Source organism: Dicentrarchus labrax, unplaced genomic scaffold, assembly GCF_905237075.1.
Source record: "Dicentrarchus labrax unplaced genomic scaffold, dlabrax2021, whole genome shotgun sequence".
Classification (NCBI taxonomy): Eukaryota; Metazoa; Chordata; class Actinopteri; family Moronidae; genus Dicentrarchus; species Dicentrarchus labrax.
Window position 1 is genome coordinate 13850357 of NW_026136721.1, and position 22750 is coordinate 13873106.

The following is a 22750-nucleotide window of genomic DNA, read 5'->3' on the forward strand; positions in this document are numbered from 1 at the left end:
TACTATTCTATATTATTATTCTATGGAAATCATTATGCTACATATTTGACTGGCGACTAGTGCTATGGCAGTGCCGGTCAGCTGAACTATTACTTCATAGTGCCCAGAGGATGAAGCCGATTGTATTGTATGTATTACTTATCTTGTGAAATTGATAAACATCTTCTACATGGATTGGCACACAGTTTGGTGCAGACACAGAAGGCTACCACATGATGAATCCTAATTACTACGAGGAGGTTCATTCATTTCACATGGTTGGATTGTAATAACTCTGGTGATCAATTAAGTGTGGCATAAAATGTTGTCCAGACATTCATGGTTCACAGAAGATGAATCCTAAAGACTTTGGTAAACCCATAACTTTTCCTGTAGCGCCACCAGCGTGTTTAAATTTCTAGTTCAGAATAATCCCCCGATATTTAATTTAATGCCATCATCAGGTTTTGCCAAATACCTGCAAAACAAATTACATCAGCCTCAGCTTTACAGTGTTAACTAATTTTAGCTTGCTAACATGCTAAAGTAAAGCTGTGTCCATTGCATGGTACGGCTCGGCTCTATTCTACTCGACTCACGTTTGGTACCAGGTACTTTTCTCATTCTTTGTCTTCCACTGCAGATGGTATCCCCTCAATGTAGGCAAGACTCTTAGCTGATTGTCATAGCGACACCGTGTGAAACTGCTGTCACACCAACAGTTTCCAAAAAGGCTGAATGCACCAAGCACAAAAGACTGCTGGAAAAAAAAAACTGTAGAGCTCTGGAAATACTACTTCAGAGCACAATAAAACTCTGGTTGCTCCAATTGACTATTCTAGTGACCAAATCCTTCAAAAAGTACCAGGTACAAGTTACTATCCACAACTTCCACAGCCCAATTGAGCCTTACCATGCAGTAGAAACACGGCATAAGATGGTAACCATGGTAAATATGACCTGCAAAACGTCAGCATCTTAACACTGTCACTGTGAGCATGCTGATGTTAGCAGCATTTAGCTTAAAGCACCACTGAGCCTAAGCACAGTCTCACAGAGCCACTAGAATGCTAGCAGCGCTGTGATTCACCCTCTAGGGACCACCAATGTCTGTACAAAATTTCACAGCTATCAATTCAACAGTTGCAGAGATATTTTAGTCTGGAAGTGGTGGATCCATCCTGAGAGGATACATGTACAACTTCCATCTAGTAATTTATTTTTCCACTTCTTTTTCCCCCCACAATCTTTTATTTATTTTAGGATGTTGCCCTTTATATATATATATATATATATATATATATATATGCCAGGGGTAGCTGAGCAACAAAATTTTCAAATAAGGACTGAATGCTTTTGTCTGAAGTGACTAGGGTTGGGCGATTGGATGAAATCATTGGATTTTTGTCATTGAGTCTAATTTAATGGTCCACTTTAGAGCCAGAATATTTTCACATGTAACTGTGGTGAATTAGGGGTTTATTTGGACTAGATTGATGACAGGGAATACAGTAACACAGTGATTCACAGGGGCTCCAACCATGACTGTTACTCAAGGGAAGATGAGGACACAGCAGGGACCGGCTGGGACAGGAGCGGGACAGGATGTGGAGTGGCAGAGGAGAAATGTGATTTGATGGTTAGACACCAGAGCTGGTGATGGTGGGAACAGTGGAAATGCTATTTATACTAGTTTTATTTAGTTTCTGTCAAGTTTGAATGAAGTGTGTTTTAAGGGGAGTTAACAAGGCAAATAAGCTGGTCTCTGTTCAGTAAAAGAGAGAAACTTGAATTCCGAGGGCTTTTTTATATATTTTCTTGTCCTTTCTTGGTTTATTTTGTCTATTAAAGCTATGAGCACTTCTTGCATGTAGTAAACTTGCAGGACTGATGGTGGCTAGTTGGAAAACTTTAACATATCGCCCAACCATAGAACTGACTTACAAAAAGTGCATCGAAACTCTAAACCTTCTAAAAAGCCAGCTTGATCAGCTGACCACAACCGTTCTTCTAAAATTATGGTGGTTTCAGGAGCGACTATTTTATGTTAATTATCTTAAAGTTGACAATTTATAAGTACTGTAGCTATGTAAACTCCTCCTCTGGTGTTGTTATCTACAGTCTATTTAAAGTCTATTTTTGTTTTCTCGATGTTACATACACACACACACACACACACACACACACACACTCGTCTTTTCGCACAGTAGCTCCACTCCACATTGTTTTGTCTCGCTGTCCCACAAGATGAGTGCATACTTTCCAGTTTCCCACAAAGACAAAATACCACACATGTGACAAAAAAAAATTCAGCTTCTGTCTTCTATAAATATATTATGAGACAATGACAGCCTGTTTATTCATAGCTCCTTAGCTGCTGTTATGGCAGTGGATTTTGTGAGGGGGGACTGGAGGTAGAGTGGGGAGGCTGACCCTCTGGACCCTCTGGACCCTCTGGAGCCTGGAACTTGGAAGTGGGCCACAGGGAGAGCGTGTCCTTGCAAAGACCAGTCGTCTGGGGTCCTATAAGCCACCTCTGCTGCCTGACATCTGGGGCTGTCTAGCTGGGCTGAGGCTGAATGCATGCTGGGTAGTCCAGCACACAGGCACACTGCACACATCAGGGTCGGGGGTCAATTCACTTTCATTTTCACCCATTAAGGAAGCATGTTTTCTTGGGTCAAAAACTGAAACGCCTCAGTCGTTAAAAGGCATTCATGTGCAATTTCAGAGTGTAACGGTTGTGTCATTAGACTTGTAAATTGATGTTTCAGTTTACATTTGTAATTGGGTAAAGTAAAGACACACACACACACACACACACACACACACACACACACACACACACACACACACACACACACACACACACACACAGGATTATTTTGTTGCCCTTAACAACAAAGCAGCAGATGACTAAAGTACCAGGAAGTGCTTAATCTTAGTGAGGGGAGAGTCAGGGACCACAACACATTTGTTCAGTTGTGTGCATTAAAACACTAGCTGTGAAGGTGTCTACCCCACAGGCTCGTAACCGTGTTAATTTGATTGTTTTTTATTACTGAAAACCTCAATGTCCCATCGTTTCCCTTTGTGACTTCCTCAGATTTGTAAGAACTTTCTTCCTCCTGACAGGAATTAATTCCAGTGGGAATATCTGTTGAATTGCTGTATTTATTAATTTATGTATTTCTTACATTTTTCTTGTCCTGAAAATATAAAAATATAAAATTAAAATTTGCCAAAAATAGTCTAGAGATGCTACGCTGCACTTACGCGCAGTGGTGCTGTTAAGCAGGTATAGTGTTAACCATGTTCTTCATCTTAGTTCAAAGTGTTGGTATGCTAATGCTAATAGCACTTAACAAAAAGTAGGCTACAGCTGAGGTTGAGGGGAATCTCATTGTGTGTGCAAGTATTTAGTCATAAAGCATTGGACAAGGGGAGATTTTGACCTGATAACAGTGCTCGATGAAAAGGTATCCAAAGGGATTATAATTCATGATGTGGCCCGTGGTACTCCGTGATGGAGGCATACACTCAGGCATTGACGCAGGTTGATACAGGTTTAATATGTGGCACACAGCTGCAGAAGAAATGAGAACCAGGGGCAAAATAATAAAAATAAAAAGTATAAACTAACATAACTTTTAATGACCAGTGTGCCACTGCGTCTGTCACCACAGTAATAAACAGTGTAGAAAATACTCAACTGAGGATACAAAAAAAATGGGCTCATTTCACTCTGTTGACTGACAAAGGCCCAAATTAAAAGAGCTCCAACTCTTGGCCAAACCAACAATCCATCTATCTGTCTATCTATCTATCCATCCATCCATCCATCCATCCATCCATCCATTCATCCGTAATCCAAAGCCAAGCCTGAGAACCTCCACTCAGGCCTTCAGAGACCGAGCCGTGTGCTCTTTTCCACCATTCCCAGCTTATTTATGGAATGCAGCTTTGTCATATTTTTCCATAGCGCAATTTTCCCCTATAAATAGGCACGTAAGGCTCAGAGAGTTGGGGTGGGAGTATGAGGGGTCAGTATCTGTTGTGGACACTCATCATTGCCCCCCTCCCTGTCTTGCTCTCCCCCTATTTTTCCAAATATTTGAGCCCTGACAAATATAGTGCAATGTTAGGGTGATGGGAACCCATTGGACAGCCTTTCTTCTAAATCTACCTCCACTGAAAGTTTCCAGGCATTCTGACCCATTTTTCCATTGACATGGACAAAAACTTTACCCAGATGCTGGTATCACATCGACTATTTAAAGCTTCATTTACAAGCAAACATTTAGTCTGAATACACATTCAATAAAATAACAAAATTCTGTGTCTTGGTCTGTATTATCTGGAGACATAACTGGAATGTGTCTGTCTGTATGTTTGTGTGTTTAAGTGTCTGTATTTCCTCCACAAGTATTATAGATAAAACAGATAAATGAAATGCCTAATATAAATAAGGGAACAAATTAATCTTAATCAGGCACTTAAAGGGGAAGTTCAGCCGCTGCTCTCCAGAGGTTTTTTTCCAATCTGTAGGAAATCCTGCGAGTGACATCACTTGAAGAATGTGAGGGATTTAAGGGATATTTTTAGTCACAATTAGTTGATCTTTCGTACCTGCCGGTAAGACTTTATGGTGTGCGAGAAGTGTGTTAAAGTTGTTACCTGTATAGACTAGAAATTTGAAAAGAATACCCCTGGAGTACAGAGGTTAGAAGAAGGTGGTGTTTATCTGGCCAACTGCGAGTACTCATTAAGACAAAGGTAGCTTATATTTGAACATGCCAAAACATGTCAAGTAAAAAATCTGAACCTCTCAGTTCATTAGTCACAGGTCAGGGTGTTTGTGTAATGTTCGTTTCATTTGAAATAGTCTACTAGGTCAAAAAGGCATGCACAGAGAAAACTTCAAATGAGGCTATTGGTCGGAAAAATCTAATCTAGTTAAGATTTGACAATGAAGTGTGAGTGAAGTGTTATTGTGCCTTATGTTATTAACCAGAATTGTTTCAGTTGGAAACTTTTTTTGCCAAATAAATGAAAAGCATGTTGAAACTGGCATGGCCCCCCTCCTTCCTGTACCAAAAACGCATTGAACCAAAACTGTGATATGAACCAAACTGTGAATTTTGAGAACCGTTCCACCCCTACGATTTGGAAATCGTACAAAGTATTTTTCAAACCCATTAGAAAAGTGAGTTTCAAACTGGGATCTGGGAAACAAAAGGGGTCCTTGAGTGGGTTGTAGGGGGTCCCCAGCAAAAGGAAGAATAGAATATTTTTCAACCGTTATCAAATTTTTTGGAAGTTGGACCAACAAGGGAAGAAGTACAGAGACTGTTTTTATTGATAGTAATCAATCAGTGAATGACTGTGAAGACTTTATAATCTTTAAACCTAAGAATAAAAAAAATGGGGAACCGTGGTCTAATAGCTCAGGAGGTAGAGCGGGTCGTCCACTAATCAGAAGGTTGGCGGTTTGGCGGTTTGATCCCCAGCTCCTACTTGGGCAAGATACTGAACCCCAAATTGCACCCGATGCTGTTTCATCGGCGTATGAAGTGTGATGAGTGTGTGAATGGGTGAATGTGGCATGTAATGTAAAGCCGCTTGAGCGGTCAGAAGACTAGAAAGATGTTAAACAAGCACATCTACTAATTCCTGTCTTAGTGGTTGGTGGGTATCCCTCAGGACAAGACGACTAGACGACAACAACATGGTGTGCATTAACAGGAGCTTATTATCAGCAACAGACTTTATTATTCTGACAGCACCAGAAACTCTAGTCTCTCTAGCTGCCGTAGAAAAAATACAAACCTTGTGGAACAACATGTCTCCAAGTTATCAGTGTATTTAAAGTCAACAAAACAAGCAGTAAAATAAGTAATAAAGTAACAAAATAGGCAGCGTGTTCCACAAATATTTTTCCTGTTTCCGCAACTTTGCATTGGAATTTAGTTTGTTTTCTAATGATACCCATAATGTTCCTCAACATAAAAATGCTGGCATGCTAACATTTGTTTTCCCTTCGCCCACACAACATTCTCACAAATTGCTCTAGAGCTGATACCTTATTATTGTTGATATACTGATGTAATTAATGTATGGTCTATAATTCACTGGTCCTCCAGCTACAGAGCTGGGACAGACATTCATTCACACGCTCTTGCACACTCGCATAGTTCAGGCAAAGACAAAAAAGATTAACCGAGCTAAACAGTCCTTGACGAGGGTCGAGTCTAGATGGTAACATCAGATTTGCGAAACTCTCGCACATGCGCTCTTTATTCAGCACTGTTAGTGCTCTGCAGGCAGATATACTGGGAGCCGATGTTCTTGTCTCGTCTAGTTTCTTCGCTTACCTTAACAAAGTGGATAGTAATGACCATGATGACAAAGGTCCCCTAACAAGAAAGTAATTTTAACCCAAACCACATTGTTTCCTGAAACCTAACCAAACTAAGAGAAATCAGGGCACTTGAAATGCTTCCCCGTAACTCACATCTAAGCCAAGCACCTTGGCTTAGATGTGAGTTAAACAGGAAGTGCAATGAGTAAAATGTAGAAAAAAATGACCAAATATGCTGTCATAGGTTACTTGGCTATTTGTTGCAATGCACGGTAATCTTAAGTGTACACTACAGAATAGTCTATTCTGATGGTTGGTTGGAACAAGGGTGTAATAGAAATGTATACTCTTGTTATAAATGATTATGTGCACTCTCTCATGTAACACTTTTGGCTGAGAACACTGATCAATACAAGTCTTTTTGTTTTTGTGTATGTAGAAACACGACTGATGGACTTCAAGTTTTAAGATCCATTTGCAAAATCTCCAAAAGACAGACGCTCTCTTTGAATTCACGTACTGTAATTCAGCTTCAGTTTGGCCTTTGGGTCAAACAATACAGTTAGCATGATATGGACTAATCAGGGTAATGCAGAGAAGTTAGGTCTGTTCACAGCTCCTAACCATCATTAAGGGGCTTTGGTCACAAGATCACTCTGCTGCTACTAGCCAGTGGTGTTTCACTACACACACGCATACACACATACAGTACAGCCACACACACACTGCTGGAATGACATTGTTGTTCATTCAGAGAAGCAGCTTGCTGTCGTAGCTGGCTGCGTTTGTTGTTGAAAGGTCCCCTGGGTGGAGATTCCTTTGGGCCTCAGTCATAAGGAGAGGCATCAATGGGAAACCAGTGGGGATAAATGAATGGGCCTGTGGTCAGGTGCTGCTCTGTTATGTGAGTGTTGCAACTGCTGAATGGTGAGCACATCACACAAAGATGACAAGAACTGGGGGTGTTTTAAAGTAGCAAAATACATGAAAGTAGTACTGTGACCATTAGAGTTTTTAACTTTAATTTTTTTGAAAAAAGCAAACTAGACTAATTTGCCAGAGCTTAAATCAAAGTGTTTAAATAATTATGTTTCATCACAAGTTTCATTGCAATTTCTAATTCTTTCATTTGGTCCAGATTAGGAAAACAAGTTTGGCTGCTCACATGTTACATTGGATCTATCTACACTGCAGATGTTAGCAGACTTTCTTTGACATTGACATATAAAGGTCCAGTGTGTAGGATTTAAAGGCATCTAGCGGGATAGTTGCAGATCGCAACTCCCTCTCTTCCCCCTCCCCTTTCAAGTGCAAAGGAGAAACTACAGTGGCCACGAAGGGCGTGAGAAAACGTCAACGCCCAATCTACAGCCAGTGTTCGGGTTGTCCCTTCTGGGCTACTGTAGAAACATGGCGGTTCAACAGGGCGGATTGCGTGGAAGGCGACACATAACATAACAATTTTTATTTTCTGGTGATTATACACTAATGAAAACACCGTTATGCATATCATATTATATTTCTGCCAATAGATCCATTGTTACACACTGGACCTTTAAAGCTCTATGCTCTAACTTGCAACAGCGACACCCTGGACAGAAGGTCAGAATGTGTAACTGCAGTCGATTGCACTTCGAATAAAGCTACAGTATCTAGTGCTAGGTAATGACATTGCTTTTACATTATCATTTATATTCATTACATAAAAAACACACTTCCTGTGTGACTCCTGTGTAGTTTCGTAACCAGGGAAGAGATGATCAATATTAATCTCTTATCGGTGCATTAAAGTACAGAGATGGAATCGAGAGGTGTTTAGCATAAAGACTTGAAGAAGGGGGAAACATTTAGCCCGTCTTGGTGCAAAGTCCAAAAAAAACCCACCAAAACCTCTACAGCTCACAAGCTCAGTATCTTGTAACTTGTAATGTATTGTATCCCATTTGTTCAATTTGAACTCTCTGTCTTGACCAACAACAACATCCCAAAGTATTGTCATCACACTGAGGTTGACAGGTTTGGTACCACTGTGCCTGTAAAGAGACCTAAAACAAAACCTGAGCCAACTGACCTTATCTGGCAACCAATAGGTATTTGTAGAAACTGCACGGAATTACTTGGCAGATGGTTGTTTGTGAAGAAATAATTATGGCAGGTAAATCCAACTAAAATCTAAAAATTTAAAAAATGTTCATGCAATTTTAAAGATTTATAAATACAATATGTGAGCCTAAAAACATGTTGATAGGTGTTTCTCTTTTACTTTGAACAGAACCAGACTAGCTTTTTCCCTCTGTTTCTAGTCTTTATGCAAAGCTAGGCTAAACACATCTTCACACTAGGGCTGTGTACTGGCAAGAATCTGGCAATATGATACATATCACGATACAAAGCGATATATTGCAATTTTTTTTTTAAAGTACAGGACTGTGACAGTTCACACAACCATATGCATAAAATCTTAGTTTAAGAAGAAAAGAAAAAGAGAAAGAATTTTTTTTCTGCAACCAGCACATTGGGATCTGCATTTGTATTTATCTCTGTCCCTGAAACATCCCACATCTTAGCCCTCAGTTTATATTTACAACACTGCTATATCTAGGGTTTTGGGGTTTAAATCTGATTTAAACACAATAATCCATACAATGTTTTTGAGAATCAATACTATATCACAAAACAAAATATCACCATACTAAAATGTAGCCATACTTTCTTACACCCCTACTACTAACGTTTGAAAGAAATAACACAATCCTCCTCTTAAAAGCTGCATTCATGAGCAATAAATCTTACTGCTACAGCCTTACTTGGTCTGGTATGGTATTTAGATATTTTTGTGTCAGTTGGCTGACTTCATGACTCTTTTCTACCTGGGCTAATGTTACTGATAAAAGTTTTATATACATACATTGATTCAATACGTTCATGCATATCTGGGTGACTAGCTAAGCTCACTTATCAAAGAGCATGACTGAGGTCTACATTTTTAATTTCTCCGTCATCCTCCACCTCCTGAGGTGTGGGTGGAGGCATACAGCCCTCCATAGCTCTGTATATCTACACACCTCCGTATCGGGACATATTTGCTCAACCACTTCTGTCTTTGAGCAGTCCAATCAAATTTCAGGGATTTGATCCTACACCCTCTCATAGTTATACTGTACCCATTATTCTGTTTCACTTGGAAATACTTCACGCTATGTTAGCTAAACACACTCCATCTGCTGTTTTGGTTTTAATGGTTCAAACTTGATCGTTAAGCCAGTGCCTTGCTGCCATTGGTGTGTGTGTGAATGGATGAATGAGAGGCAAATTGTAAAGTGCTTTGGATAACAGTGCTATACAAATGCAGCCATTTACTGTATAACTAGTTATGTCACTTCTTTACCATAAAGTTCAGCTTGATACGACATTAAAACAAGGGTGGCATAAAACACTGACAGGTTTAAAATGTTTAAGATCATTATGTTTAAAATAAATAAATAAAAATGTAACAATAAACTTTAGGGGTGAATATCAACCAAATCAGCAGCAATAATATGTCACATAGCATCATCACTGCAGCTGAATCACTTGACGCACTCTTCACTTGTGACACAGAAAGAGCAAGCTAATTAAACACCTGAAAACACGCATTTTTGGCACAGAGTACTTGGAGCTTTAAAACTCATAATTAATACCTCAATAAAAACAATTAGCTGGGGCGAAATCCTTAAAGCTAGAATGAGCTAAGTACTCAATAAAAAAGCTCCCGTGCTTTGAGCAATAGGCTTTGAGAATGTGGGTTGTTAAGGAAAACATGAAACCGGCAAGAACGCCCTGCATCCTGTGTGGCTTTCATTACGTTACTCATCCACACGGAAACATCAATCTGCTGCCAATAGTGATTATTGACTGCTTATTCATTTATTCTCAAACTTGGCTACAAACATATGATCATGTCTTTATATAAATAGGCACTCCAGTGGAAAGTTTTTAACACTTGATATCACTTTAGGTGACAGTATCCTGGTTAAATCTCATACATGATGACTTAGTAATGGCAATTTGTTGTGTATGGCTGGCTGTAGACTTACTGATGTGAAACTTATTTTAGTTTTCACCTTTAATAACTGCAGCTTAAAGCCAGTAGTAATATAATAAAATTTTAATGGAGCAGTGATCATCATTATAAAAGTCCATCCATTTGTTCATCATTTCTACTGGCTTAAGTTTGTATTAATTAAAATACTGCTGAGTTACTGAGTGTCAGTCAACACTACATGCTCTGAATGCATTTCCTAGGAATGGTCTGAAATAACTCTACACAAACAATTAAACTCTTAACTCTCAAACAGCCATAAACCTGGTTTCTCTCAACATTAAGCCCCTACTGATTACTAATTAACCATGACTCATAAAAATAACACCTTGCTTCAAATGTGTGACAATTCTTATCCCCAAAGGATAAATCCACCTTAAAATAGAATTACTGTTCTATGTTGAACAGTGTATATCTACCAATACTGACAGCTGTCTCCTGAAGCAAGAAATCAGGACATCAAGACTTGAAACTCATTACAATACTATATGAGCACCATCTCTAATGGAGGCAAACAGGACAGGAATAATAATTCAAGCTGGAGGGTCAGCTGTGGGTGGGGTTGAGGCTTCAAGCCTGGATCTGGGGGGTCAGCTGAAGCAGTGGCAGGGGCCCGCAGACCATAGTGGGGCTCTACTAGCAGTTTTCCCCCTTGCTGTTAGTTGGGAGACACCAGAGAGAGAAAACGTGCAGGCATACTAAGAGAACTGAATGACCCAAAAATGCCTCTAAGCATTTACAACAAAGCAGATATCTGGTTTATTTCTGCTTACAGATGTTGCGCAAAAATGATCTGAAAACACTGTTTTCCAACTGCAGTGTGAGGGCATGAAATGGTCATGTGCACTTTTAAGAATCACACTTCATTGCCCATTGGCTTTTGCTAATAAATGCTCAGGGTTGGCTGGTGCCAATTTCTCAGAAACCAAAACAGTGGTGTGAGAATTTTCCAAATGCGCCCCAAAATGACAATTAGTTTCCCACAGACATCTAAAATCTGTAAGCTTTCATCAATGATTAAATCATAAGGAACATGTAAGAGGAAAGTCCGGATGCTCAATCCTTTTTGTTGTTTTATTCATTATTGGTGTGTTTTACATGAACAGCTGAAACGAAACACTACCACTGCTGAAGTCTCAGAAAAGTAGGCTCCATCAGCTGATTGTAAAAAGCGCTGGTGTCCTTCGGGCCTGTGAAGGGCCCGTCTTGGGCTTTTCCTCCTGCCAGTAAATGGAGAGACGGACAGTGTGCCCGGTGTTATCAATGAAGCCAGCCTCTTGGCTCTCCAAAAAGTGCAGCTTGGAAGGAGTCCATGGCAGGGCATTAGGCCTGGAGGTTTGTGTCGTTTGTAATTTATAACACTGAGGGAAATGGGCAAGAGGACAATATGGAGAGAAGAGGGAGAGAGGGAATGTGGGAGGAGGGGGATGGGACTTGCTGCACAAGCAAGTGGCTCTGCTTCCCTGAGTGTGCTGCACAGAGCCTGGTTACCAGGCTGACCAAGCTGGAGGGCTTTCTGTCCCTCTCTGAGGCACAGCCTGAATGGGCCTTATTTTTCATTTTGCTCAAGTCAGAGTTAGACAGAAACGATAACAAGATATAGTTGTGCATACATACATATAAGAAAGAAAATTAACTGTGGGAGGAAAGGAGTGTTTGGCTTAAAAAAAGAAAGGAAATATCGACATACCTACACTGTGTGAGACACAATGTGTTTGACTGCAGTTAGCAGCAGCTTTAGTGTACATCAGAGCCTCAGAAGATGTCAAACAGAGGCCAGTAAATTAAAATGAATGACTTTCATAACGTAAAGTATCACTACCTCCTTGTTTCATTACAGCACTGTACCACTGGAGCTCAATAACTTAGCCAACATGACAGACTGTTACTGTGAGGAAAATGGGCTTGATTTTCACAGCATATTTAGAGGGAGCTTTACAGATTTGCACATTTCAGCCTGTGCTAATAAGACACGATGATCACTGCAGCACAGTGATCATCAAGATTCTGCTCCTCCTCCAAATCATCACACAGAAACACTGATAGCAGCAATTTCCCTTAATTTTATAAGAATGACATAACGCACAACACCCAAATTACCATGAGAATATCTTAAAGACATAACTGCAGTCAAAAAAAAGATGTCTATGACATTTTCTTCTCACCAGAGTCAAAAACAACATGGCTTTCTAGGACAAAACAGTATTTTTCCTTTAGTGAGACAAGATCCGCCACTGAATCCAAAATTAGGACCTCCGAGTTGTCCTGTTATCTGTCTCATTACAGATTACATTGATGGTTTTGTGTTTTTTAGCTATGGGTGATTCTTTGATGTGGTATTTAATTAACTTTCATTGCATTCTAAATTGCATTTTCCTTTAGAGTAATTGCCTTGGACCATTCAATCAACACTTTGGACATCAGCAATATTGTCGATCAACCACAAAGCTGAGAATTGAATCTGTAATGCGACGGTATTCATGATTTGTAGAATAATGGGAAAAAACATACAAAACAGCTTGTGGTAAAAAAAAAAAAAAATGCAGTTAGTTGTTACAAATGAAGCACTAACCTGCTCCATTACAAGCATATGCAGTGTTTCTCAGTCTCAGTCTGCTGTTGTAGTAAAAGCGCTGCTATCATGTCAGTTATAAAGTCTAAATAATCTGTTAACACCTTGGCCCTTCAAAAAGGAAAAAACGTACAGGTCTCTGTTTTGGGAAACAGCTTATTAAAAGGAACGTGGGGGTGGTTGCATTCTGGATTGCGTAATAACAGATTTTCCTCAGTAGTGCATGGCTACAGATCCTTGGCAACATGTGCTGGAAGCAGACTCAGCTCCTTAACTACATCCACAACACAAAACTACCAAAGCTTTTCTTCAGAAAATAGCCATCATCAGAAGCTAGAAGTCACTAATGAGTCTGCGGTCAAGTTATTAAGAGGAAAAGATCTGAGCTGACATGTACAACTGTGCAGAAAAAAAGAAAAGAAACTGTAGCCTTTGAAATTTGTGCTACATAGATATTTTGATCACTTGAGACAATGCATTACACTGTTATGATTTCCATGGATGAAATTCTGACCAAAACAGACCTTAGTAATACAGAAAGACCACTATACCTGCCACAAAAAGTGCCTCAGATGTATCCTACTCACATCCTTGGTACAATATGGGACTTATTCTTAACTGACTCTGTCTTAGTAGACATTAATAACAGCGCATTGTCCCTCTGCTATAGGCAGTCTTTTGATACATCACATAAATCTGCCATACAAAGGCGAGGAGGCCAGATCACAGAGGTTTAGATCAAAAGTCTTCCATTAAAGAAATTCACACAATTTGCTCTTCAAAGTGAGGTTTTGTAACGTGCAATCTTCAAGGCAACAGGGAGCTTGTTGTGGTTTTTTTTTTTAGACAGTAGCACCTTCTATTTTGTATTGTACCGTTTGTCGGTTGCACGCAGGTTGGTGAAGTGGGGCGAATTTGGAGGCTAAAACATCATCCAACTAATGCCAATAGAGCTGCATTGATTAGTCAATCAATCGATTTGTTATCAACTATTAAATTAATTTCCAACTATTCTGATAATTGATAAATTGCTTTGAGTCATCTTTAAAGAAAAAATGTCCAAATGATCTGATTTCAGCTTCTGAAATGGGAATATTTTCTGGTTTCTTTAGTCTCCTATGACAGTAAACTGAACAAGACATTTGAGGACATCAACTTGGACTTTGTGTAATCAACACTTTTCACCCTTGTCTGACATTTTATGGCCCAAACAGCTACCAAACACATCGCTTAATTGAGAAAATGATCAGCAAATGAATCGATAATGAAAATAGGCCCAGTTGCAATCTGACACTGACATTGGTGTTTGTACAGTGGAAAACAGCAGGAGTTGGAGGGAAGTATGACATTATGACACAGCCTACCTGAAAACGACACACAAAGCAAACACGTTACCTTCTCACCCTGGCTGAACAACAAATCCAAACCGCTGCACATAGACTGCACTGGTGTTAAACATGTACTACGGGGTGCCCAGTAGCAAATACATTTAAAGTAAAAGTCATAATGCCAGATCAGACAGGCTTTGGGAATGCACTGCACCTAGATTCAACACTTGTTGTACTAATCGGGTCTTAAAAGCCTACACTCCATGTTGTACCAGAATCTGAAGAATGTAGGCCAATTCAAAAGCCAGTCTTTTAACACAACAAACGCAACAGTTCAATCCAGACCATATCTAAATCACCAAAAGTCAATCAGGTGTTCATTCATTTAGATTTCATTTTTGAATAATTATTACATCACATGGGGAATTTCTACAATGTTGTCAATGTTCAACACATCCTATATTCCTACAATATTAATGGATTAACTAATAATAACATATACTTCACAGTAATGCTGAGGATTTCCTAAAGCATATCAAACAACGTTTTAGATTCTGCAAATCCACCCATTCACTTGTAGAGACAAAATCCATCACAGTAAACATTTCATCACGTTATTATTACAAACTTTTGTTATTGTGGGAAGCAGAAGGGATCATTCTGAAAACTCTCCTTGATTGTGCACTCAAGGACTCTCTGACATCCCCAGCTATGTTTTGGTGAAAATCAAATCCAGAAGACAAACAATAGACAAACGTGTAGTGAACAGATAATGTCCATTTGGTTGGTTGTTTATCAAATGAAGTTATGTCTGAAATCCTGGAAACCCCAGAACATCCTTAAGAGCTGCATTTATCAATATAATTGTATAAACAATATGTGTAATGTGGAGGAGTCGCTTGCAGTCATAAACCTACTGAGACAATCAGAGATTTCCAGCAGCAGCAGATGACTGTTCTCAGTGAAAAAGCTCAGATAACCCACCGTACACTAAGCACCAAACAACAGACAGAGAGAGTTGGCGACTAGCCGGTGAACACAGTGGAGCATTTAGAAGCTAAAGAGATAGATATTGGAGTAGACAAAAGAGTTTGGAAAGGAGATTGAATATTGACTTACATTTGCCAGGTGGCTAGAAGAAAATGACTCCAAATGAATTCTAATGTTGCTCCATGTCGCTGAACGCGTAAAGAAGAAATTGTTTGCCACAACAGCCTTATAAGATGATAATATGCCCATGTTGTTTTCAGCTGGTTCCACTGCTGCCAAGGGGCAAAATACATTGCCATATGACTGTGACAAAAAGTAGACAAGACAATGAACTCTTAACTGTGATAGATCACCTACAAGTCTCTGCAAAACTCTGCTTTGAAAGACTGTTGGCAGTGAAGTATTAAAGATTTGTAGAATAATGGGCTAAAACATGCAAAACAGCTTGTGGACCCTTAAATTGAGAGTCAAGAGTACAATAGAGGGAAAGTTACCATTAAACAGGTTTCTACAACAGCAGCATTTGCCTTCTCTCTGAAAGTGCTGCCAAAGGTGTCCCATTAGTGCATAAATGAAAACACTACAGGAGCTCATCATAGAGAAATAAATGATCACCGAAACTTTTCATAAACTAACTAGTGTATGTAGCGAGGCTTACGTCCAAAAAGGCCGCACAGGTGACTTAAAAAATGAGCATGAAACACAATTGATGTGATTTTAAAAAAGTACAGTTTTGTATCAAAATCACATTCCATACAAGAAAATATCCCAACCACGTATAGTGCAATGCAGACAACTTTTGATTCGAGGTAATTAGTTCTGATGAAGTGAGCGGCGGGCAGGAGAAGTCTTACTGTGTTCAAAGGGGTGTCCCTCATCAGGAAACATTAAGTGTTCTTACCAACATGATGCCATTTAATCCCAACACTTGTTGCAGCATTAACACCAAGGGTTACGAGGCAAACACAAACTTTTTCTAGACATCTGCTATGATACGCTCCACACAAACACCCAGAAACAATAAAAGCATTCGAAGCAAACCACAATACTCCTGTCAGTATTTCAATAAGACCGACAGAGTGGGAGAAAAAAGAGTTTTACTTTAAGACAAAGTACTGAGCAAAGAGACCGTGAAGGCTGTTGAATCTGAATTAAGCATAGATTGGCCTATATTGCAGCAATCGGGAACTAGTTCAAGACGTGCCAGGCCTCATGTAGGCTCTGTCACACTGGGGACCTTACTCTCAAACTGTGAAGCACATATACCCTGAGCTATGAAACGCTGGCTGAACATGAGATTACAAAACTGGCAGTGTGCAGCCATTTACCATTATAACATTGGCTTTCAGATGAGGAAGGAAGATGCAGTAAAATCTGCAGCTTTAAAATGAATGTTATGGGAAATAATGTGACCAGGGTCTCATACACCTGTCATAAAAGTATACATATGAAAGTCTTTTTACGTCACACATAAGTGAGAGTGAGTGTCTATTATTAGCAAGACAGGGAGACATTAAGTTTTCCTTGCCTCTCTTGGGTCAAGTCCCAGTTCCCCCTCTGGACACCCATATTCAAGTTAGGCAAGTGGCCTGCCTTCCCCAGGGGCAAAAAGCAGCACAGTGTGGTGGAGAAGAATATATGTGCATAACCTGAAATGAGCTCTCCAAAACATCCATACAATAGATCCCTTCCTCCTCTTACAAGGCTGGTTACACTGCATGTGAGTGAGTGAGTGAATAACTTTCATTTTCAGGAATATCACACATAACTCAAAATCAGAAGGGCAGCTAAATTCCTGTTTCTGACTCAACCACTTGGTTTGCTCCCAAATGGCACACTCATTAACCGGTAAACCTGCAGCTTGACAAGCAGCCCCTGGATGACAGTAATTGTTGCAATCGCAGACGGAGAGCAATTAATGAAGGGGTCAGAAGTTTCCAGAGGGGTGTCTGCCTGAATCAAAAAGCTCCCGCATGGATCTGACTGTAACCCCTAACCTAGGGAGCCTGGGTCGAGGAGGGTAAAACATGAGCATGTGCACACAGTTGGGATGAGGACTTTATTTCCACTAGCAAGAAAATGTTGAGCAATTTCAGCCTTTAAAGCACTACCTATTCCATTCCTACTCTTCAGCAGGTTTCTGTCAGAGCATTAATTGTGTCATTTCTAAGTAGATTGTAAGAAAAATTAGCATTACAGTGACAATTTGTGCGTTATGTGTGCATCGGCTTCAAATCCACAACTGCTGAGAGAAACCACCCTTCCAGAAAGTTTATATTCAATGCTCCAACACAATCTGTAATATGAGCGCGTTGTGGGATTTTTCGTTTTAGTAACAGGCCTCAGACGACTATGCAGCTCCGCAAGCGGCATCAAATTAATTAACAATGACTTACAATACAAAGCACTTTGAACTGAGTGTGCGCTGCGAACAGAGCCAGATTGACGGGAAACTGTGACCCCGCAGCCCTCCCTACAACAGTTGCTTATGACTTCCATGAGAGGCTAAAGGCGAATCCCCTCTGGCGCACAGCCAGCCACACAAACTGCCGACTGCCACAACTGGACCTATATGATGAGATATGTTGGCGACATAATGTGATAGAATTCACAAAATACCACTAACTTGAGTAAACAGACACACCTGAGACAACAACAGAAGCTGTTGATTTTAAATAGTTAGCGGTGTTGCTGTATAGGTTTTATATGAACTGTATGCAGGTTTATAACTCAGGCTATTATTCAACAAGTGTCAGAATACTATTAGAGCTAAATGATTTGGATAAAACTGATATGATGACAACCGGAAGTAAATATTTGATATTAATATACTGTATACTGCTAACATGTAGAAATGAATGCTACAGTTAAACCCTTTGATTGCATGACACACCCCACATTTAAAGTGGATGAATGACAACATTAACTCTAGTTTAGACATGTAACACGTGTCTAAATTACAGTTCACTTCATCCTGTGCCAACTGAAACAAATATCAATGTCAGGTACAGAGCTAGCAAGAGGTGATGGGACCTGATGCACTAGGGCTCGGGGTGAGGGGCTCGGGGCAGTAGGAGCACACCAAACCAAAACAACAACCTGTAGGCAAACTGAGGAGTGTCCCTAAAGAATACTGATATTGTGAATGAACTTCATCACATCGCTGTGTGGTATTCATGTATGTTTTACCACAGAGTCTGTAAGGCTATTTTCAAATATCATTCCATACTGCACTGCTGGCTTCACTCTGTTTAATAATTGATTTAGTGTAAGATAAGCATTATTCATTTAGACAACCGAACTATGCATCATGGCAGCTCCTTCAAGGATAATAAAGTTAAACTTCAATACTGATATTTTAATGCAGTATTACTTTTTTTCAAAAATGAAACTAGAGTCAGAATAGGTGTTCTCTGGTCAAAACAAATGACAGACACTGAATCAGCTTATTGAAAGTCTGTGTGAGAGCTAAAACTGCAGTGGATGTGCCAATGAAGTCAATATGAATATTGTATTCTGGGACTTTTGACTTTCGTTGCTGGAGGTCTTGAAATCCATTCTCATCTTTTTTTATTTTCATATTTAGTACTTAGGCACAGACTCACAGGTCAAGAAAAGAACATCTAAGCTATCAGGTGTACACAGTCCACTCTGACTGGTGTAATAAGTGAGATGAGAGATACTGTGAGGGTCATATTCAGTAGCAATGTTAATTTAATAATGTGGCAGAGCATGGCACAGTGGTGTACTGTAACGCTCATATACTGTGGAACTCTGAAAAATGATCAACCGGGTCAGGGGAATTGATGTTTTTTGCCGCTAGTGCATGGCTGTAAATAGTCAACTGGGATGAAAACAAACAAACCGCCCCCAACTAGTATATTATGTAATGCTAATTTGGCATGGAGAGCTACACCTAATTTCTGGTAATGGAGCTCAATGATTTGTTCTGTGTTTCCTACCAATTAATCCTCTTAAAGGGAAGTGAATACTCTAATGAGCACGCAATGCATTAATCACCCTTTTTTGTTGAAGTATTGATACATCAGCTGCTGGACAGGTGTGCCCATGTACCACTGGGTCACTCCTATTGCTGCGGATTTGGGCCTAAAGAACTAGTACCAAATCTACAAACAGTGCCAGGAATAACTTAGTCAGAGGCAACAAGGGGGGGGGCTATGCAAAACATCAGGTAAACCGTGGGTGAGGTAAACATCTTTCTCAAACGCCATGCGCATACACACACACACACACACACACACACACACACACACACACACACACACAACACATGGGGGGCTCGAGGGTGTTAGCTGTTATTCATTATCCACACGACTGCATTCCAGGGCTGGACAAAAGGAGTTATCGCCACCATCATTCAGAGGCAAGCACAAGAGAGGTAGAGAGGGATTTAAGCAGGTTCTCAAACAAGATGCCCCCACCTGATAACCTTAGCACTGCCGTTGCACCATTCCCACATGTCCTAATGCATTCAGAAATCAGAGAGAGAGGGAGAGAGGGAGGGGAAAGAGTGAGACAGATTGAATGAGAGGGCAAGGTAAGAGGAGGAAAGCAAGAGGGAGGGAGAGAGAGAGAGAGAGAGAGAGAGAGAGAGAGAGAGAGAGAGAAACCGTGTGAACATTAACAGTGAATGGAAGCGATGGAGACAGATAAGGACACCTCCTCCTCCTCCTCGTTGCAGGAAGTGACCAGTGAGGCTGTGGCAAGTGCACCTCACTACTGATGTGGCTGCTTCAGTGCTTTGTGATGCAGGCAAGATAAGAAACGCCAGAGCAACCACAACCACCTCTTCCTTTACTTTCCCCTCAACTATCTGGGAGCATTATTGGGAAACCTTGAAGGGGGACGAGAATTCTCCTAGACCACTTTTATTCCTGAAAATCAGGTTCCAAACATTGAGGATTCACTCACACAGCAGCCCATGATACCTGAAAACTATCACATAACTCACCTGCCCACCTTCGCTCCCAAGGGGGGGAGGGTGGGCAGGTGAAAGGCCAACCTGCTTGTGCAGTGACCTTTTCTCAGCTGGGGGTGGAGAGAGATGAAACTGGAAATGAAGGCGCTCTGTGGCAGTGCTCTTTATGGAATAAAACACTGGTAATATAAGTAAATATGGGGACGTTATCTAGCTGTCTCACCTTTTTTAAACTCCTCCAGCATTGCGTCCAGCTTGGTGTCATTGAACACAAAATGTAACGGGTGGCTGTAAAACTTTGTGATGGTTTTGAGCGGTGTGCAATCATCCGGGTCCACGAACGCCAGGTCCTTGACAAAGAGCAGATCCACTATGTTGGACCTCTCGCCCTCGTAGACCGGGATGCGCGTGTAGCCGCTCTTCATGATCTCGGACATGGTGTTAAAGTCGAGGGTGGCATCCCCGGGGATCATGAAGCAATCTCTCAGGGGGGTCATCACGTCCTCCACGGTCTTAGTCCTGAGCTCCAGCGCGCCCTGGATGATGTTCAGCTCCTCCTTCACCAGGTCGTTGTAGGGGTCCGTGACGCGCAGCATCTCCAGAAGCTTCTCCCGGTTGTACACGGTTCCGATCTCCTGGCCCAGAAGGTAGTCCAGCAGCTTGCTCACCGGGTAGGAAGCGGGGAAGGTGAGCAGCATGAAGAACTTGGTGAGGAATATGGTGTTGGCGCCCACAGCGAGGCCGTGTCTGGAGCAGATGGCTTGGGGCACGATTTCTCCAAAAATGACTATTCCAATGGTGGACATGACCACCGCGATCAACCCCGAGCCGGCGATATCATCCAGCAGGATGGTCAGCGTGGTGTTCACCAACACGTTCCCGAGCAGAAGCGAGCAAAGCAAGTAATTCCCTTGGCTCCTGACCGGCTCTATTTTTTTGGCATAATTCTTTTCCTTCTCCGTGCCGCAGTTCTGGACTATCTGGAGCTCCATGGGGTCCAGAGCCATGAGCCCCAGGTTCAAGCCGCTGAACATGCCCGACAGGCAGAGCAACATGGAGATGAAGATGACCTGGAGCCAGAAAGGCAGCAGAAACTTTTTCTCCTCCACCACTATCACTTTGGTGTCATCCCCATCGTGGTAGATCCAGGTGTTCTCCGTCCACGGGTCGTGCATCCCGGGCACGGCCGGCGTCGTGGTGGCGATGCAAAGGTAATACGATTTACTCCTCTCCGTCTTTCGCAGAGGTTTGACCTCGATTTCAACTATTCCGGACGTCTTTCGATTCAGGATGATGTTGGGCAATATAATTATATCCGAAGTCCTAATACCGCAGGGATGCAAGCCGGACGAGTCCTCCTGGCTCTGGTTATCCCCCGAGGAGCTGTCAAGGCTCCCTACCGTCCGGCTCCGCTCATGTTCCGTGAAAGCAATTTTGGACCAGGTCTCGTTGTTGATGTTCTGCCCGTACACCCTTAATTTCACCCGAGACCGCTCACTCACCCGCAGGTAGCCCTTATCCATGAAGGAAATGTCGTCCGTGTCCTCCAGTCGGAGCCCTATGATGACGGTCTCCTCGGACCCTTCCTTGCCACTTGTCGGGGTGACACAACAGCCAGTGACAGTTAAGAAAATCATCGCCAAAGCTCGGACCCGGTTAAGTGACGCCATTTTTGCAGCGGTGGGTGCTTGGGATAACGGCTCTGCCATATTGATAACCATTGGCAACCAACCTCCTGAATGAAAAGGGCTTTTAAAAATCAGAGCCAGTCGGAGTCCGCCTTCATCTCCACCGAGGGTTGCCGTGACTTGTGCATCGGGACCTGCTCGTTCCCACTACGTGTCCGACACTGATGACTCGCGAGCGCAGGCTTATGGGCCAACTCGTGCCTCCCCTGATGTCCCCGAGACAGGCGACGGCGGCGACCAATCAGGAGGCGGCGCTGAGCGGCGGGCGGGGCCTCCGCAGCTTCCTTGGCGAATCAAATTCCAAAACAAGTGCACCTCATGTTAAGAGACAGACAGGACTCTACTCGTGACTTTTTTTTAACATATATCCTACCACAGGAGACAAGATGTACACGGTTAAAATGTATTTGTTTAAAAAAAGAAAGACACATCATCATATCATAAATCTTGTTAAATTTATAGTGAGACTGGCAGAGGTGTTGGTTCATTTATTTGTATTGCAATGCATTACATTGTTTATATAAGGGCGCTTGTTGATGCACTGAACCCCCCCAGTGATCCACAACTGTAGTGTTTTCTTCAACTTTTTGATCCCTTCAAATGAAGCACTAGCTGTGACTTGCAGGCTAGGGCCTTAATGTGGAAGTGAGTTAAGTCCAAGCAAAGAATAATTGTATCTATATGATATTGTATATTAGCTACAATGTATTTAAATCAATAAGATATATTTTTCGTAATAGTTAATGTGAAAGAAAATAACAGATGCATTGCGAGCAAGCTGCTGCTGACCATCCATCACTGAGTTACACTCC

General features: G+C 41.3%; 1 protein-coding gene across 2 annotated transcripts in view; it reads right to left on the minus strand.

Annotated features, from left to right (window-relative positions):
- Positions 1-22563, minus strand: part of cnnm2b (cyclin and CBS domain divalent metal cation transport mediator 2b) — a 39938-nt gene extending 17375 nt beyond the window's left edge. Inside the window, exons 1-2 of one of the 2 annotated variants that reach the window (XM_051384344.1) lie at positions 21063-22562; positions 20474-20885 (exon numbers count right to left, since the gene is read on the minus strand). In XM_051384344.1, coding sequence (XP_051240304.1) covers positions 20474-20885; positions 21063-21971 — 1321 coding nt within the window. In that variant the 5' untranslated portion in view covers positions 21972-22562. Of the gene's footprint in view, positions 1-20473 lie in introns of both variants that reach the window. The other variant, XM_051384343.1, reaches the window with a different exon arrangement.
- Between the last annotated feature and the right edge of the window lie 187 nt (positions 22564-22750).